Source organism: Ceratosolen solmsi, unplaced genomic scaffold (genome assembly GCF_000503995.2).
Source record: "Ceratosolen solmsi marchali unplaced genomic scaffold, CerSol_1.0 scaffold1, whole genome shotgun sequence".
Lineage (NCBI taxonomy): Eukaryota > Metazoa > Arthropoda > Insecta > Hymenoptera > Agaonidae > Ceratosolen > Ceratosolen solmsi.
Window position 1 is genome coordinate 9935527 of NW_011948415.1, and position 19777 is coordinate 9955303.

The 19777-nt window shown below is 29.8% G+C and overlaps 3 protein-coding genes across 3 annotated transcripts in view; 2 read left to right on the forward strand and 1 right to left on the reverse strand.

Moving 5' to 3' along the window:
• The first annotated feature begins 5596 nt into the window (after positions 1-5596).
• Positions 5597-6631, forward strand: LOC105368772 (uncharacterized). Its single transcript, XM_011507892.1, has one exon. The coding sequence runs from the start codon at positions 5667-5669 to the stop codon at positions 6627-6629; it is 963 nt and encodes a 320-aa protein (XP_011506194.1). The 5' UTR covers positions 5597-5666; the 3' UTR covers positions 6630-6631.
• Positions 6632-7858: 1227 nt separating this feature from the next.
• Surf6 (Surfeit locus protein 6) lies at positions 7859-9388 on the forward strand. The gene is made up of 4 exons (XM_011507893.1): positions 7859-8172; positions 8248-8301; positions 8378-8874; positions 9131-9388. The coding sequence occupies exons 1-4, from the start codon at positions 8055-8057 to the stop codon at positions 9350-9352; spliced, it is 891 nt and encodes a 296-aa protein (XP_011506195.1). The 5' UTR covers positions 7859-8054; the 3' UTR covers positions 9353-9388.
• Positions 9389-12797: 3409 nt separating this feature from the next.
• LOC105368774 (uncharacterized) overlaps positions 12798-19777 on the reverse strand; it is a 93399-nt gene continuing 86419 nt past the window's right edge. The window contains exons 3-5 of the mRNA XM_011507894.1: positions 18158-18343; positions 15413-15581; positions 12798-13628 (exon numbers count right to left, since the gene is read on the reverse strand). Coding sequence (XP_011506196.1) covers positions 15436-15581; positions 18158-18343 — 332 coding nt within the window. The 3' untranslated portion in view covers positions 12798-13628; positions 15413-15435. The remainder of the gene's footprint in view (positions 13629-15412; positions 15582-18157; positions 18344-19777) is intronic.

A 19777-nucleotide genomic window follows, 5' to 3' on the forward strand; every position in this document is an offset into this window, starting at 1 on the left:
CGCCGCCGCTACCGCCAGCCACCCCCTCCTCGTTATCCACCACCGCCTCTGCCCCCCCCATACGCCGTCGACCCCAGCGTCCGTTCGCCGCGTCCTTGTCTGGTTCGCCGCTCTTCGCGGACGACGCTCGCGATCTTGGCTCGTGGCACGCCACGCGCATGCGTCACGGCACCACTTATTCCCCCCCCCTCTTCTCATCCTCCTCTTGCCACTTCCTCATCTACCAATGGAGGCCAGGGCCAATGAAGAGTCGCAACGCCGTGTCCCGAGGACGGCTCTACGTCTCTATTCCCGAGAATCCTGGAGTGCTGCCTTCCAGGCTGCCGGCAGCCGTTGGTCCTTCGCGGGTCTTCGACGAACGATCCGAATCGCCTCAACATCCGCCCGCCCCTCTTACACGTCCACGCACCCAACCACCCGCCAATCCCACGACGTTGACGCGCGTTGACAACGAGCTTTTCACGCTGCTCCCAGCCGTGCAGCCCCGCGCGGCCTTTCGAAATTCCTCTTATAAATCATGGTTTCGTAAGGTAATATGTATATATATCTTTACTGCCATGTGCCGCGCCATCAACAATGGAAGTTATTTTAATACTGTCGGAGTGCATTGGCAGTCGGCGGCTTATTGCAAATGTCACCCCGACGCAGCTTGGGAAAATTTTTATTACCGTTACTTTCTCGACAATTCACTACGAGAGTATGCGATTCGAAATGGATACCGTCGCCGGGCTTTCAAGCCCGCAATCATAATTCCCATTCCTGGCTATTATCGTTCAACCTTTTATGTTACATAAGAATATAAATGAGTGGTCGTATATAAATTATGAGGAGCGGCAAGTGGAATCAAGCGGTGCGATAATGGACATTTATTTCGTATTTTCAAATCTCTATACATAATTCACGAAAAATTAAAAATAATTTATTCTTTCGTATTTTTATATACTTGTGTTTATTATAGATTAAATGGGCGGAAGAGTCGGAAAGAAGGTAAACTTGTCAAGCTACGATATTTCTTTGTTTGATTTTTGAAGTTGGTCAACTTTCTGACGGTAGCTCTTCGGATTTTATCCAATAAAATTACGAAGTCGGTAAATATTTGCTACACACCGCTCACCAATATCGGCCTCCACGGCTATTGAAATGAAATTGTATGAAAATGACTGACTAATATCTAGTGTATAATGGCACTTCTCTTTTATCTCACCAAATCCAAAGAATCGCTGCATTTAACAGTTAGTTTGGTAAAGTAGCGCGAAATTCAAAATTCTGACTTGATTATTCTCGTCCATAACTCCTGTTTCCTAATAAAAAATCGTATCAATTGGTATTAATTAATATTCATTTTAATCATCCAAACGCCTTTAAGTGTAATTGCCTATAAATATCCCAACTCCATTTTACTTCAATCATTATATAGTACATTGTGCTTTAAAAAGTCGGACTTAGTTTTTCGTTCTTTTATATGAGTGAATAATTTTTAATTGACTGTTTGCAATTGATAATTAAAAATATTTATACGAATGGACACACAACATTAACACAACATTAACACAACATTAATATAATATTAAAGTATCATTAAACAGTAGTTCACATTAAGCTTACAAATATGTGCTTTAAAAAAATTAAACGCACACATAATTCAATCAATTTATGGTTTCAATTAAAAACTTTTCCGATATTAAAATAATCTATTTTATTTTCTAAGGACATTCAAAAATTGGCGCATTTTAGACTTCAATCATAAATTCATGCAATGAACATATCACTTTATCAAAGATAAAATATCTGTTGCAATGTGTATTCAACGGTATAATAATTATAATCAAATGGTAATGTTTCTATTTTGTATATTTTATTGTAAATGTTTACATTTTTATAACGTAAAAAATCATCGTTAGTAATATGAAAATACTTTAATTTTACTATGTATGTATGTAAAATTGTATTATTGTTTTCATAATTCATTTTATTTATGTAACCGATTTTTTTTTTTCATAATTTTACATCATTGTGTTTTATTTTAAATTGTATATAATATTATTATCAAATGATTAATTTTTAAGCAATATGTAAATATATTTAACAATAACGAAATAATATTTGAAGGTTAAGGACAATTAAGTATTTATTTCGTATTTACATCTTCATCTTAATATCAAAAGAATTAGGAAATATAAAAATTTCTGAATAATCATGAATATTTAAATTCAATTGATATAACCTTATTTTAATTATCATCAAAGTTTAAATCTAAATAAGATTTTTAAGATTTGAATATTAATGTACCCATACTAATAGCGATTGATATTAGCTTTTCATAAATTTCAAGTCAAATAATTACATAAAATATATAAGGATAAGAATTATTATTAATTGAAAATACATTTACACTATTAAAATATAATAGTATAAAATTTGTTATACCGATTATGCATAAAGAGCAAATAATACCAATTTGTTGGAATCAAGTTTTTATATTTGATTTTTTAAAATATATAATGTTTATTTTGTTATAAATTAAATATAATTTTTCTGCGCTAACCGATAAATTTGTGAAATACATGAAAAATTTACTTTATTTAACCAATAGATTTAAATTTCTAAATTGAAATGTTTTTTGTTGTTTAGTTGAAATTGTAAATGATAACGATAGATGACTTTTAGTGAAACAAATAGTTCATATTCGTTATTGTGTTTAAAAATATATATAATCTAAGGAATATATTGGAAATATTTAACTATATAAGACTTTAGCTCTTGTATAGATAAAGCTTATTGTTTTACAAGATATAAAAAACATTCGTTATGCTCCTAATGCAGCTAATGAGTTAAAAGACCATTTAAAAATTTAAAAATTAATTTAAAAATAATAAATCACCATATAATAAAACCACGTCTAATAATAATAGTTTTAATAATAACATAACAAATAAATCAAACCAGTATAAATATAAAGATTAAAAGAAAAATCCAATCATTAAAAAATATAACAAAGAAAATGCCTTCTTTTTAAAATAAAACAATAATAATTTTATCGATGAGTGCTCAGTTACAGTTATTAAGAAAAATCTTCAAACAATTATCTATAAAAATTACTTTATGCGGTAAAATAGAAGACAAAAATATGAAAGAAATTGCGTGCTCTCCATATTTACCATTTCTTATTTAAACACGAAAATTATTTCATCTGCTTGTATTTGTTACTGCCATGTTTACTTCAAATACATAAATGATTGCAAATTAGTAGATTTATTAGGTCCAAAATTACTTAAATTATATTTAAATAATTTCATAAAAGAACCTCAACAAAGTTAATTGCAATATGCAAGTAATGTAATTGAATTTTGTGTAATGATTTATATCTTAGTTTAATTTTAATTTACATACAAAATATTAAATTTTAAGATTTATACTGAAGTTGTATAAACGCAGATATATATAGTTGTAAAAACAAATTGAAAATCTTTATATATCAGTATGACAGCTATTGACATAAATCAATGTAAAAAGAAAATAGTATAGTATTTATTGTTTATCATTTAAATTAAATTTAATTTAATTTTATCAAAAATAAAATGTTATCAATTTCAAGTCAATGACAATCTAAAGACAATGAAAATGTAAGAATGACAGCCTAAAAATAATTCCGTTCAGGTTCACAATACAGATTGATTCTTTTCATTTATTTATTCATTCAATTTATAATTATAAATAAATATAATTTTCTTAGTTAAATATTAGACTGTATAATATCTTAAAATAGCAATTTTATATCAATAAGGAGAGCTTAAAATTGAAAATTGAATTATGTTATGTACAATGCGTATGGTTATTAGAGTTCTATGAAAATATCAATTATGAACAGAAAAATATAAACGACCCACGTGCAGCTACGTATTCCTTTTTGTAGAAAGAGTCTCTATTTATTATATAAAATAAGTGCTACCCTACAATAAAGCTGCATAGCCGACGATCGGTTATCGGATTGACCCTGATGTGGCAACTACCAGCGACAAGAGGTGGCTGACCCCACCTCTTTTCTATATTCTACAAGAGAGGGTAAATCCTATGAACAGAGGTCCTTTATCGATGAGTGAAGAAAACCGATTTGGGAAAGAATAAGGAATTCTAGGTTGAGAAATATTCATCATCGGCCTTATGACGAAATTATACGAGCAGCGCTTATAGAAAACCAGAGGTATCAGGGATGGGAACCAATTGCTGGGTATTAGTTGTTAATTCAGGAATATATCGCGTTAGAATGAATCTGTCGTAGTTATTATGTTTTCAATTATAAAAGCGTCAATTTAAAGTAATTCTGATGAACTTTTAAGCTCATTATCCATTATGCTTTATAATAGCATAATATGATATAATTATTAGAATAGAAAATAAGAGTCAAATTTGGTAAGAAATTTTATCTGTGTTACAGTATTTAAAAATTAATCAAGTGAATTTATTAATACAAATTAGTATTGGAAAAGTGAGACATCCAATTTGAATTAGGAAATTGCATACGCCAATTCGATTTCGTAAAGTATTTTATAAATGAAACATTTTATTTCATGGATAAGTAGCTCTGTCTTTTGTTCATACAAAAATATTGATATAAAAATACTCTTTATGTGTGATTGTAATAGCAGTAAATATAATATGTATTTAGTAATATATGCAAAACTTAGTAAATGTGTGCAGTTGTGTTTAAAAAATTACTTCGTGAAAAAGAAAGTTTAATTCGACTGTATAAAGCACTGATAAATATTTCAAAATTTATTATTAGGATTTATTGAATGCTTGGTTAAGTATTTTTGCGCGATCCAAAATAATCTATATATCTTGTAATTCGTTCATGAACAATTTATGTATTTAATTAAACGTTAAAATAAATTTTCACCTCTTATGATATTGATTTTTGTATGAAATACATTTAGGTAAAAATAAGAAACTTTTTTATAGGATTTTTTTTTATAACTTTTTATAATTTATGTTCTAAAGCGAAATTTGTTGTTTGTCTCAAGTAAAGATTCATGCAATTATATAAAGTTGCATAATATTATTGAACAAAATCTTGATGTTGAAAAGTATTTTGAAAGGAATATATTTACAAATTTTCAAATTTCTTTTTTACTCCCTTATAAAACGGAAATACTATATTTACTCTTCCTTAGCTCCTTTTTAGCCAGTAATATTGTATAATTACAAAAATATTCAATATTATTATATTACGGTATACTTGTTTTACGTTAGATTTTTTACAGCTGAAAATGAAATCAAAACATTGAAAAAGGAAGAGGGTTCTGTTGTTTTGCATACACCCATGTATGAGAAAATATCTCATGCGCGTGGTTATTGACGTCATATTTCGTCACATCGAAGTCTAAGCTGTGTTAATGCTGTGAATTTTTTGATTTTGAATTCTTTATCGCACCTCAACGTATATTTTTAAATTTAAGGATAATAATATAAAGATTTTTTTTATCAACGACAGAGTTGCTTATATTATATAAGGATTTTTTATTCTTTTTTGTCAACAAATAGGTATTTTATGAAAATGGCGCTAGTACTTGATGGCAATAATAATAAAATATTTATTTAGAATTAAGGCATGTGAATCCATTTCTTAGTATTAATTTTTGCGTGATGTTAATTTCAGATCGTGTAGAATGACTTCGGAACCACTTTGGTCAAGAAATAAAAATGGTGAATACTGTCTAATATTTCCTAATAAACATGCCGTTAGTTTCAATGAAATAAAAAGAATATTTTCAAAATTTGGAAATGTTACACAAATTAAAGTAGCAGGTAATAAAACGGGATTTCATTTTATACAATATTTAACTTTAAATGAAGTAGAAAGGGCAATCAATGGATTAAAAGAACATGCAACTATTAAACTTGTACTACATCGGCCACAGTGCTATTCACAATCAAATTGTAATGTTAAAAGGAAAGTGCAAGTACATACAATACAAAATGATCAAACTTCCAAAATGGAAAATCAAGGAAAGAGTAATAATACCATACAATTGGGGCATAAAGTTAAAACAGAAAAACTTTTAATTGAAAATTCAGAATGTGTAAATAGTGATAATAATATCCCATGTGGTAGTGATAATTCAATTAATAGCTATTATTTAAATGGACAATATTTGTCAGGAAGTGAAAGAATTTATGCTAAAAGTATGAATGATGATAGTAATACTATGGGTAAACAAGAAGTCAAACCAAAGCATTTAAATAGTAATATTGAAATATGCGAGTATAATTCAGAGAATGAAACAGATTATACCAAAACTGATGATGATATTCCCAATCTTGTTAAAAGAACCAATTCAAATGCAATATCCAAAATACAAATTTTGGATGCAGAAGCAATTATAGTAGCCAATATTCATGAAAATTATGGTTGCGGATATATTTTGCACTTATTTGAACATGCTAGGCCATTAGCCATCAGTTATATTACATTATTGCCAAACAGTAATACTCGTTATTGTTATGTTTATTTTGAAACATTGAAAGACACGATAGAAATTGAACAGCACTTTGATAAGTACAATTTGTCTGGAAAAAAATTAATTGTATTAAGACCTTCTAGATTGATAGAAGAAGCTATGAGCAATTGAAAATATTAAATAGATTTATCATATTATTATAAATAATAAGTATAAAATTATAAAGCTATAGTTTTTATTACATATTTTTATATTAAGTATATTATGTATTGAATTTATGAAAATTTTTAGATAAAATATTGAAAGTTTATGTCATATATAAATATATATGCGTAGTAGGATAAAAAAAACAACTTCCACATCGATATAAAAATCATAGATATTATTTTTGAAATTGAATTTTAATCATTGAATCTGATCAATTGAAGTTTAGTAACTTGGCATTTATTAAAATTTCATGATATGCATTCATACGTAAACATATTTTGATGACGTAATTTTCTATTCTATACACCAAAAATTTTCAAATGAATTATTATAAATTCTCAGTCTCAAAAAATTATATTGAAATTATATGATATAATATGATATAATAATTGTAAAATGTATTGTTTATTGATTTACTCCGATAGGATTTGGTACAAAATTTAAATTTCTATTTCCATGCAATAACGGTATATTCAAAATAATTTAGGATACCGTATTATCCCTTTATACTATTAGCTTTTATCAACAGATTTATAAAATTGGTCAAAATTAATGTAAAAAAAAGAATAAATAAAATATCAGTAGAAGAGCAAGCAGTGCACTGTACTAATAAAGGATCCACTTCTCATTAAATTTGTAGATTAATCATTGAAGTGTTTATTTACCTAAAAATTATTATATAAATTCATTTGAATTTTTAAATTTGAAAATTACCGCACGAAGCCTAACTTTTTGAAATTTATTTCAAGCTACTTATTTAGAAAAATAATGTATGAATAGCAGTTTTTATATTTGCACAGCATTCAGAAATAATGAAATTTCTGTTTAACGTTTTAAAACAATTTTGAATTTTTGTTGTAAAAAGTCTGTTTCGCGCTCTGAGTGTAGGCAGACATACCAATATGTAGAGATGTAAGCGTACAAAAATCACTAAGCAAGCAACTTTCTTTATGAATAGCCTTTTCTACTATTCACAGAGATAAATAAAAGGATATACATTCATTCGCGAATGTTGTTAAGGATTTAAGAATTACTCCCAAGAAGAAAGTCAGGAGGTAAAAGAAGATATTTAACAGTAGCAAAGAGCATCGGCCCGTTTCCCCGGACCCTGACTTTCAGACGTCATACATGTATAGGGATAAATATATATTCTACACTCCTATATCCTACAATATATACTCTACAATCCTATTGACTTAGCAGATCATCAGGGGTGCAAATATACAGGGCAGGAAACATGTTTCTTCGTTCATTAGCTTCACCGTAAGAATATCGATACTCACGCCCTCTTCTGGAAATTCCAGCTTATGATATGCAAAGAAAATTATATATCCATAAATTTTAAATGCATTTGAACTTTGTTTTTTATTCGATACACGTGAGTAAAATATGAAATTAAAAATGTCTAAGCCTTTTAATATAAAATCAGTTAAGCGTATGCTTATGGAAGAAGATAGATTTATATCAGACATTTTTTCTAAAATGCCATTACCTTCGTACGAGCTTGGTAAGTACACATATTTTCCTTTTTAACCTTAAAAGAATTTTAAAATTATATTAAAAATGAAAATGTATTTTTCAGTGGCTCAAAATGAACATTATGAATATCAGAATGAATATTCAAGTCGAAGGAAAGGTATATTGTATAATATTGAAATGTTTTCATTCTTTTTTAAATTAAACTTCAAATTCATGAATAAGTGTTTTTACAGAAAAAGTATTTTCTGGCCCAGAGGAGAAAGGAAAAAGGGCACAGACATTTGAAGAATTACATGCCAAATTTAACGAACTTAAAGGTAAAAAGTTAAATTACAAAGATAAGTTAATTAAAAAAGGATTGAAAAATAGGATACAAAAGAAAACCAAAAGAGAAGAAAGATTGATGAAAAAAAAAAAGATTAAAATTGAAGAAACGTCCGTTGAAGATATAAAAATTAAAGAAGAATCTGACGTACCTAAAATTCCAAAACAAAAACCTATATTTAATTCTAAAGGTAACATGGTATTTAGCAAGTTTGATTTTTCTGAAATTGGAACCAAAAAAAGCCCTTTAAAAACTGAAAAGAATCCAAAAAAAATCTTACAAAAATTGCAGGAGAAGAAAGAAGAAATAAAGCAACTTGAAAAGGCTGGAAATAAGGAATTGGCTCTTGAAATAAAAGAGACAGATATATGGAAATCAGCTTTAGCAAAAGCTACCGGTGAAAAAGTAAGTATAGTTGTAATTACATATACTAGATATAAATTTATTGTTTCATATCCTATATACTATAATAATGGTAATGTTATATAAAAATTGTATCGAAAATTTATTATATTATTTATTTATTTTATATATGAACAAATTATATTTTCTAATTTTTAAACAGTGTTTAAAATTAACAATAACTAATTTAAATACTAGTATAACTAGTTTAAATATAACCTTCCGATCTCAGTTATTATGAATATCATATATCTTATAGGTAAAAGATGATCCCGAGCTTCTGAAACGAACGATAAAGAGAGACGAACAAAAAAAGAAGCAAAGTAAAAAGAAATGGGAAGCTAGGAAAGAAGGAGTGCAAAAATCGTTACAAGAACGGCAGCAAAAAAGGTTTGATAATATATCAAAGAGGAAAATGGATGTGAAAAAGAATAAAATGAAAAAAGCTGCCAAAAAAGGCCGTGTCATTCCAGGTTTTTAGGATAAATTTTATAGATAATTTATTATTTTAATTAATAAGATCTATTATAAAGAAAAAAAAACTGTTACTAGTAATAAATGTGTCTTCATTTATGAAGATTCTTAGATTTTTATTAATTTTTTTTATTAAACTTTCTGATCTATCAGAAAATACAAATATATTTTTATTAAATAAATTTTTACATATTAAAGCAAATTTCGACATTTATGTTTCCGTATATTACTTAAAAATTGTGCAACATATATTATTTTAAAAGAATATATTTATATATTTTAGATAAGAATATATGAAATTATATTTTAAATATATTTTCATATACACGTATATTCACATATATACAGTGTAAATGTGAATATATATTTAAAATATATTTTCATATTTACACTGTAATAGAACAAATAATCAAATATTCTACATTTTATAAACCATACGTTATATTTAACGTTGAAGGTAATTAACAAGAGTCAACACCTTTGATGCTGCAATTGCATAATTCCCAATCACATTATACATCATTAAAGTTTCTCAAACTTAATTTATATACATTCAACTTTTAGCCTAAGCAGTGGCACATAGCTGGTTATATACATATACTAACTTTTACACAATTCTTTTTTATCGTACTGTAAAAACTTTCCTTTTTTTTTTTTTTTTTTTTTTATGTGTATGTTCCAAATTTATAAATGAAAGAAATGTATTATCATCGACATTTGCATTTCACATATAAAATTTTTAGTTGACTCTTAACTTTATATTATAGGGTTTACTTTCTTTTCGAAACATACATATCAGTCATACATACAAAAGAGAATAATATCGTAAAAAATGTTTATGAACATATTAAAAATAAGAAATTTCATTTAGAAAATAATATGCTACTGTATGTAAGAAATATTGAATAACTGTATTCTTGATAAAATTTACTTTATTCTATATTTAAAATCTTGTGTATGCCAAAGCATAGTTGTTATGCAGAATTTTCACATCTACGTTATTTGACTTGTCTATAAGGTACTTGAATTTTTTGTATTTGTCCTTTCATAAATTCATTCCCAATGTGGTAAATGAAAGAGTAGATATTAAATGTTTATAAATTACATTAGACTCAGTTGAATATTTAATCATAACAGGTGGAGTTATTCATCGTGGCATCTCCATTTAGCCTTTGCATTTAATTGTTTTTTATGAATTATTCTTTTAATAGAGTTTTTTACTTTCCATTTGGATCTCTTCACGAATTGGAAGTTATTTCAAGGACTTTCTACAACTGTAGTTACAAGCTTTTCTATTTAATTAGAATTTGACACTTCTGAGGGATGTAAAGAAAATTACTTATCTGGATTCCATATAAGAGCCAAATAATCTTTCTCTAATTATCATTTCTTAATATTGATTTCTTTAATTTGATAATTTAGTATGTTCCATAAGTTTGCTCAACAGCTGCGGACACCAATCATATATATCCTCTCCATTAAATAAATTTGTTATTATCTTTACCAATATTGTTTAATGTAAGTGTTTGGAAACTCGTTTCTGTTCTCATGCAATTGCGTAGAAATCGTTGGGTGCACTAATTCCTTACGGCAAATGATATTTGAATATAAATTAAAATTAAAATTAAAATAAATAAATTACATTATATATTATAATTAATGATAATTAATTCCTTCCTCGGTAAGAATCTTCACAATGTACTGGTTTTTCAAATCTGTCGTTAAAATATCATCAAGTATACTCGGCATATTCCAATTGAAAAGTAACTCGAAGACTCTATCGTGCGCATAAGCACACAAACCAAAGTCCCTTCTAAATCAAAGGTAAGATGTTATATTGTTATTGAGATATCGTTTGATCCTAGTTTATTGTAAACATTGTGTATCGGTTCAATCCATATTCATTCATTATTAATAGACCGAGTGTCATTGATTTTGAAATCATCATACCCATAAGTATACCCCCGCTGGTCCACATCTAATTATCATTAACAATATAATCTCTTGCTTTTTCTAATAATTCTCTAATTCTCAGATTAAAACGTTGTAAGTTTAAATTTCTTCGATCTAATCTATTGCAATGCAGTTCACTTTGTGCTTCAGGCTCTTCGTTCATTTTTATTCGTTCAAATTACATCGGGAAATTTCCTACAACTTCCATATTTTTAAATAGTTTTCCTTGACACAAGATGCATTGGTAATCTGTATTTTCTTTCCTTCGGCTCCATCCGAGAAAAATATGTAGTACATTAGGGCAAATAACGAAGACGATGGGTACTCGTTTCATGTAGATGCATACTTGTGTTTGTCGTGTAGAAAATGGGTTATCATATCCGGTTAAAGATGCACTATCCGTTTCCTCTATTATCTATGCTTTTCTGTCCTCACCAGCTATTGAAATAGTAGAACCAAGGAGCGATCTTTCCTATTTTATATGAAACTGGTGAATTATATAAAGGAACGTTCTCAGAATCTCATATTAGCCGATACAATAGCCCTTTGGTTATTCTTTCCTCTATTCTTATGCTTTAGGTACATGTCAAGTTATGTTTTATGATCTAGATAAAACCGATAAGTGATTTTATTTTATTTTTTAAGGTAAATTGAAGGTATTTGCACTGGTGCTGATTTTCGGTGCGTCCAAGCGAAATTTATGTGTATTTTAATACAGGCCGAGTTTTTAATGTCGAAAACCATTTGTTTTACAAATATTTGTTATAAATGTGTATTAAATAGGGAATAATTACGAATGCAAGGTATTTTTGTTATTCTGAGTGAGATAAACCTTAGCTAGAATTTCCTTATAGTAGTTACTTACGAGTCATTTGTTTATTATAATATGTAAATCAATATTTATTAAGCCTCGTTAAAAGTTTTCTAAGAATGCATTAAAGAATTTTGCAAAAAATATCTTATTTACAATATAAAAATGTATTCTACATAAAATTGTACCTAATTGTTATAATTAATTGTTTTACGCACTTTGCTAGAATAAAGTATGTCGTTGAAATATGTGTAAAATAAAATATTAAAATTTGATTATCATGTATAATTTGCTATACGATATATTAATGTATTCGATTATATTCGTTTATGTATGATAAAATACATATATTTGAAAGTAAGGAAACAGTATTTTTCTATTCCAAACAGCAACATTTCAACGTTCGCGCATTATTTATAAAACTAAGTGTTTAACTCAGTGCAAACTATTAATTCCAAAGAAATTTGTCTCTGAGTATATTATTTATTTTATCATCAAATTTATCTAAATAATTTTGACGCTTCTTCTTCCTTATTATTAGCGTACATAGAACGTATAATAGTAACCTCTGACATTTTCTTATGTGATTTTTATTAGGAATGACCGGTAAGTAAAATCTTTGTCAAGCACACTCCTATGTATATTCATTTAATAATACATCCGAATAAAATTTACAATTAAATGCGCATCTATTTTAAAATGATCGAGCGTTATCGGATAAAACATTGAAGCTAGGTATTCGCATTTACAGAAAATCAATATTATTGTACAAACGGTTTTGCAAATGATACGCTTCTAATAATTAACAAGCTGCGAAACTTCAATGGACATGAAAAATTTTACGATTAGTTGGTCTTCGTAACACTGCAACGTCAAGAACATAACCTAGTATCGATAAAACGTTCCTTTCATAAACTTCGAAAACACATTTCCCTTCGCATGAGTAATATTGCACATTCTCAATTAACAATGGCACTGCTCCCCCTGATATGTTGTGCGAGGTGGTAATTTTATTTTCAAAGCCAATATTCATTCAATACGGTAAAAGCGCAAATTGTCAGTGAAAGTGGGAGCGGTACTTTTTTAAACGTCGATGAGTACTCGGGAAACGATGCAATAACCAGGACAGCAGAGGAAGATGTACGAAAGGGTGGGTAAAGGAAGAATCCGCGTCCGAGGTCCGAGTATCGGGCAAAGTCTTGCACGGAGACCGAATTAATGCTCGTCGATGGGGCAACTGATGAAAACTCGAGTGCCGCGGCCACCGTTGTCGTCGCTTACACGGACGAGTCTCATGGGCGAGTCTGTGACTGCCGAGGACAGCCCAGACTGCGATTCGCGTCAGTAGATAATTGGCAGGTCCAGGACGAGAGCTCCGATGAAGCTCGCGCCTGGAGATTCCTGCTAGGTGCTCTCGAGCTCGTCGTCCTCTACCCCACTCGCGTTCGTCAGCGTCGTCCACAGGGGGCTGTGATCCACAGGAACTGGCACCAGATTCGATCGAGAGCTGCGTGGCGATCTGCAAACGTCGATATTATTTAAGCGTGAGCTTTCGTTATATTTGCCTCGTAACGAGCGCCCTTCACTTCCTCTCCTTAACATTGGCTATTCCATAGCGTATGAGCTAAGGGCTTGCAACGGTGCACTTTTGACACGCCGTGGCCAAAGTTTTTCAACTTTCAAGGCGAATGAACGTAATTTTATTATTTTCTTACGATTAAGTGATTGGAACGTAATTGTTTACTAGCTGCTGTTTTCTTTGAGCAGCTACAAAGCAAAATAATTACAAGCCATCTCGGTGCAAGTTAATTGCTAAAATTTAATTCTTTTTCGGAATTCTTTGATATTCATTCTACTATGTAATTAGTGAATCTGCAAGTTGTTGGTATTTAAATAATTTTATTGCATTTATTTAAGGCGTTTTACGAGCAATTTACAATCGAATATATTTATTACGTAAGCATATATTTTAATTGACGATAAAAATGTTAACTATTAATTGCAATTTAAATTAGTAAAGTCAACAATTATATGCCTTAGAGAATATATTCAAGTGCAATGAAGTATCGCAGATAAAAAAAAAATAGAAGTATATTTTTAATAAATATGCTAAATCAGTCGGGCACATGTAAACGTTTGTTTGCGAATATCAGCAAGAACTATTATTACAAAAATTATTTCTCAACACGACTATGAACTGTACTAAATATAAATAAACAATTTATATCAATCGCAAATTCAAGGAACTTCTCGATAAAAATTTCACCAATGGTTATGAGAAAAATTTTATTTCTATATTACAAATACATCAAAGGTATATTAAAATCATAAAAATAATAATGTATAAATTAATCCCATATCAGATGAATATTATAATTTTATTTATATTTAAAATAATCTTTTTTGTATATATGTTATTACTTGCCGAGTATTGTTAAAACTATTTTCCACTACTTTCTTTAAGAACCGCGTGCATACGTACATTTATTATTTAACGTTTTTTATTAATACTACCATTATTATTAACGTACATATGCATTCTACATGCTCTATGTATGGGTATATATAGTACTTGTTGATAAGGTTTGGTATTATATGTAAATATATGCATATTAAATACATTTATAAACATATTCTAAAATGCTATTCGCCGAGTAAACAAAAAAAAAAAAAAAATTCATACAGAATACAAAAAGGTTGAAAATTTTGTAATATTCGCATAGATGGATTATTTAGTGTAATCTTCTATATTAGAACTTTCGAAACAATTGATAAATATAGTACATTGCTATCTAAATCGAGACATTGCCTTAGAGTAAATTGGTTTCAGTAGCTATTTGTTCGATACCTCAACTATTTAGTCTAATATTTAGTAATCCGTTATTATTGAAAATATTCAAAGCTAATATATTCTATAATAAACTAAAATGTAATATCTAATTGGTAAAACTATTTTAGTTCGGTGCTGAAAATACTGCGGTCAAAGGTATTTACATTTTTATTTTATAGCTGTAATCATTATCTATGTTATTAATAATTTTCCCAGGTTATTGTTCACACTATCATAACATCAAGTGTTGATTATTTTAACCATCAACTTTCAATGTTCATTACTACTTGTCCCTGCCACAGCTATCATTTATAATTTTATTCTTAAGTTACTTTTGAGGTTTGAATTAATTGCACTTTTTTCATATTTGGCATACATTCTAGACAGGTTATATTTTTATAATGAATGACTCGTACAGGCACTCGAATCTTACTTAATCGGGCCAAAATATGCTCGTAGTGAATAAAAATAACCTAGAAATCGCCGAGGCTATATGTTATTCGGGAGTACTCATTTCTAGGCCCGTGCTCATGTCAGGATCGGAACGCTCCTCAAGGACAGTGTCTAATTCCAAAGTAGCAAAGGCCCTGGAACCTCGATCAGCTCGAATAGTCAATGCTTTTGGAGGCTTCTCAATACCAGCTGCAATAGATAATTTAATTTGATTAATGCGTTATATCGCCACACGAATGAAATATTCACATAAAAGAAAGAGAATTGCACTTAAGTGTCATTATTCTCATGTATAGCAAACGATCAAAATATTAATATGATCTAAGACATTACCACCATACGATCTCAACTGCAAAATAGCCATCTTTACCATGCCAATTATGATAAGATTATTGATATTGTAAATGAGGATTAATTGATAATCAGATTACGGAGTACTCGGTAATTCACTTATTAATGATATTAATGTAAATATTCAATATCAATGTAATTAGAACGAAGAAGGTAATTATAGGCAATATTTACGAATTTGCAATATTTGGAGTACTTGGAATAAAGTTAACGGGCATCATAACGAATGTCCACACAAAAAGAAAGAGAAATCCGTTGTGTGAAAAAGTAGTACCCTCTAGCTTTCGTACTCTATGTTTACCCATTTTTAAGTCAAAAGCATAATAACCTGACACAAAAGCTACGAAAAAAGAATAGCTCACCTAGTATGAATTTCCAAAAAAAAGTACGTACATATGTTAATAAAGAATAGAGCTTGTATTTTAAAAATTTAAAAAATAACAACTTCATTGTAGCTACACAATTTTTTATAATCTGCCAAAATATAAAGATAAAAAGTACTGTTCATAATGAATATGTACATTATCAAAGGTGGAGAGTGGGGGTGGTGGCGCAGAGGAACGGTGGCATGAGGCAGTGGGGCGGAGGGGGGGGGTGGGATGCAAGAGAGGAAAAGCAAAGGGGAAAGAACGAAAGGCAAACATTTACTCACAAATGAAAACTACGATTCAGTACAATGAGAAATGAAAATCATCTCTAGTGCAAATTAGCATTCTCCTCATCAGGTTTGTTGCATAGAAATATATCACGGAATAACGTTCAATATTCAAACGCAGTAAGAGAGAGTTTAAGAAATTAGTTACATACATTTAGTTTTACGAAATTAACTGTACTTCTAAAATGCAGCCTTGAAATAAATAATTTTTTTTTTTAATAATAATAATGTGAAAGTATAACCGTAACGCGGCTTATTTCTCCTTATTCTTTATTTTTTCATTTATTCTTTATTTTTTTTTTTAATTATTTTAATTTTTGTTTTTTTTTGTTTTTGTTTTTGTTTATATATATATATATATATATATATATATATACACATATAATATAAAACTTCTTTAATCAATAATTTCAATTGCAAATTAAAATACGCGCAATGCAATATCAATTTAATTGCTTAAACTTTTAATTAAATTTCAAAGAAAGAAAAATAATTAGAAATACAAAATATAACCCGTTTTACTTTTCATTATTATTATGATTGTTGTTGTTGTTGTTGTTGTTGTTGTTGTTGTTGTTGTTATTATTGTTATTGTTATTATTTAATTGAAGCAATAAAGTAATAAATGATTAAATTTTTGTCAATTAAATTTATTGTAGAACATTTGTGAAAAAAAAATCGTTCGAGCCAAAAGCAAATGACGATACGGTCTACCTGTATAGCTGTAATTGCACTTTGTTTCAAGGTGTCTTGTTACATTTAAGTATCATTAGTCTTGTTACCGACAAAGTTTTTTTTACTAATTAACAAACAATAACGCAATTCTTGAGTATCGCAGCTTGAGGTTACGATTTTCAATAAAATTTTACTTTGCTCTCTAGTATCAATAAGTGTATTTACTTTTTATATGGAATCTTTACAAAACAAAACAGTAATTTTAGAGTATTTTTAGAATAACATTTAAAAATTTCTCTTTATAAAACGATTTGTAATTCGACGGCTCGATTATTTAAATTTAATTTAAATCAAACATTGAAGAACGAAATTCTTTTTTCCTTATATTAAATTATTTAACACGTAATTCGTATTGATTAAAACGAACATGTAATAGGTAAAGTTTATATAAGTCCACATCGATAACGATATGAATCGTCAAATTTTGTTTTCGGAAATGCAATAAAATTCTATCTTTGCACAAATATTTATAGGAACTCTCTATTGATTAATATTTTCCTTCAATATATCCTCGACTAATAAACGCCATTGCTTTAACGTTGCATGAATAAATAATACACGAATGAGCTGTGGATAATTTAATTCGGCAACCGATAGACCTGTTTTTAATTCATTAATGATTAAGTAAGAAAGGCACGCGATATTAAAAGAATGAGACAACGAGGAGAGGTAGAATGGGAATGAGATCGGCGTGGAAGTGGAGGAGGAGGGGCGAGGAGGTCGCCGTCGTTAAGATTGGCCCTTTTGCGTAAGCGAAGTGCCGAAAAAAGTTAAATCCACACTGGCTCGGCCAAGTGCGGTGTCTCGCGACTTGAGACTTGCAGCCAAGACGATTCCGCTACGAGCCAAGGAGCTTGAATAATGCATAGTCGCGCAAAAAAAAGAAAAAAAAAGAAATAAAAATAGAAAAGAGGGAGAGAGAGAGAGAGAGAGAGAGAAATCAAAAGAAGGTGGCTTCTTTCTTCGACTTTGCGCTACAAGAGAAAGAGGGATAAGATTGGCCTCGTTATCGAGGAGAGCTCACCTAGCCGATGCACCGGGCTGAAGCGCACGAGGCTCAGGGCCCCGTGTTCCACGTCACAGTTCCGTCGCCTCGCTCTCGCCCTCGCGAGCTTCGCCCTCCTCCTGAGACAGCAGATCAGCATGAGCGCCAGCAGCGGGAAGCCGAGGATGCAGGAGACGATGGGCACGATTATGCTCTCCGGCGAGACTGCAATGTGGCGCAGATGTTAGCTCGACGATCGATAGGCGGCCTACGTAGCCGAGAGGCTAATGCCTCTCTCCTCCAGAGATTATGCTAACGAGGCGGCGACTATGTACCCGCGCCCGACTTAAGTCACTCGCCCGATCCCATGGAATATGCTTGCGAATTTGTGAGCGAGCACTGCGCCCGTCACTGAATTACTAAAGTTAACGCGCTATGCCTTAAATACCTATCGGTCCCTTCTTTCATACTTCAGCAGCCGGCCAATTTTATTCCTGCTTAGCTTTTATTTTGAACTTGCGAAACCACCATTCATGCTCATTATCGCGTTTAAGCGAGATGCAACGGTATGTGGGAGCTTCGGTCGACGAAAAGCTAATGACTAATGACTACGAGAACCCCGTCAATTGTATCCTGATCGGCTCAGATTGAAATGCAAGTTCGCATCCCTTACTTATTATCCCACACTTAAACACGGCCGAGTTAATCAATGTGACTGTGAGATACATCCACATCCGGCTTTTATTTGGGCAAAATTTGAGGCTCGTGTGTATTGATAATAACTATGTGGCTGTTGAATTCCCTTAACTGAATTGTTTTGTGACTATTGCGTTTACTTGCGTGAGGATTACTCGATGATTTGAAACGAAGCGTCAACTTTCAGTCAATATTTACCAAGCCGTAACACAAATAATTTCATCTCTTTACAATAATCATATAAAAATAGTATTATAAATAATAGTAAGATACGCTTGAATTATAATCATAAACTGTAATTATTTATCGGGAGAAAAAAACTTATACGTAGATTCGTATCAAAGCTTTAAAAATCGAAGATCGAATTTAGTGTTGGCTTATTATTATTATGAAAATTATACTCAAGTATTACTCCTTTACGTAATACATAATCGTATAAGTAGTAGTAATGCATTATACCGTAATATTAAATTAGATTTTGGTGCTCTTGTGACTTTCTACATTGTCGTGATAATTCATACGATAGGACAAAATCTTTAACTCGAATGCGATTTTAATATAACCTTATGATTAATTTGAAAATTAAAAAGTATCAATCATGGATCATTTTTTAATTTTGGCAATATTTGATTGTTTTTATATATTTGAAATGAACAACCGAAATTCGTTGTACCACTTCTAAATATGTCTGTTTAATAATGTCTTTATCGAACAAAAGTAATAATAAATATTCGTAATTTGATATTCAAAAACATTTCATTAGTATTTTAAGTTTTGTTACTGCTTTATCTTCTATTTAATTAAAGTCATCATTCTTGATTTGTAGGAAGTATAAAATAACAAAGTAGTCTACATATTATCATCATAATGTTTAGTAAAATCCAATGTATTTGTGTAAAACTTGTATATATCATTAGATTTTAAGGATCTTCTTAAAAATTCTCTTTGCTCTTGATAAAACAT

Bases quoted from the DNA above. Each gene is read 5' to 3' on its own strand.
- LOC105368772 (XM_011507892.1), top strand. From the start codon at position 5,667: ATGACTTCGGAACCACTTTGGTCAAGAAATAAAAATGGTGAATACTGT.
- Surf6 (XM_011507893.1), top strand. From the start codon at position 8,055: ATGAAATTAAAAATGTCTAAGCCTTTTAATATAAAATCAGTTAAGCGT. The intron at 8,302-8,377 runs GTATATTGTATA...GTGTTTTTACAG, and splicing joins ATATTCAAGTCGAAGGAAAG to AAAAAGTATTTTCTGGCCCA. The intron at 8,875-9,130 runs GTAAGTATAGTT...TATATCTTATAG, and splicing joins CAAAAGCTACCGGTGAAAAA to GTAAAAGATGATCCCGAGCT.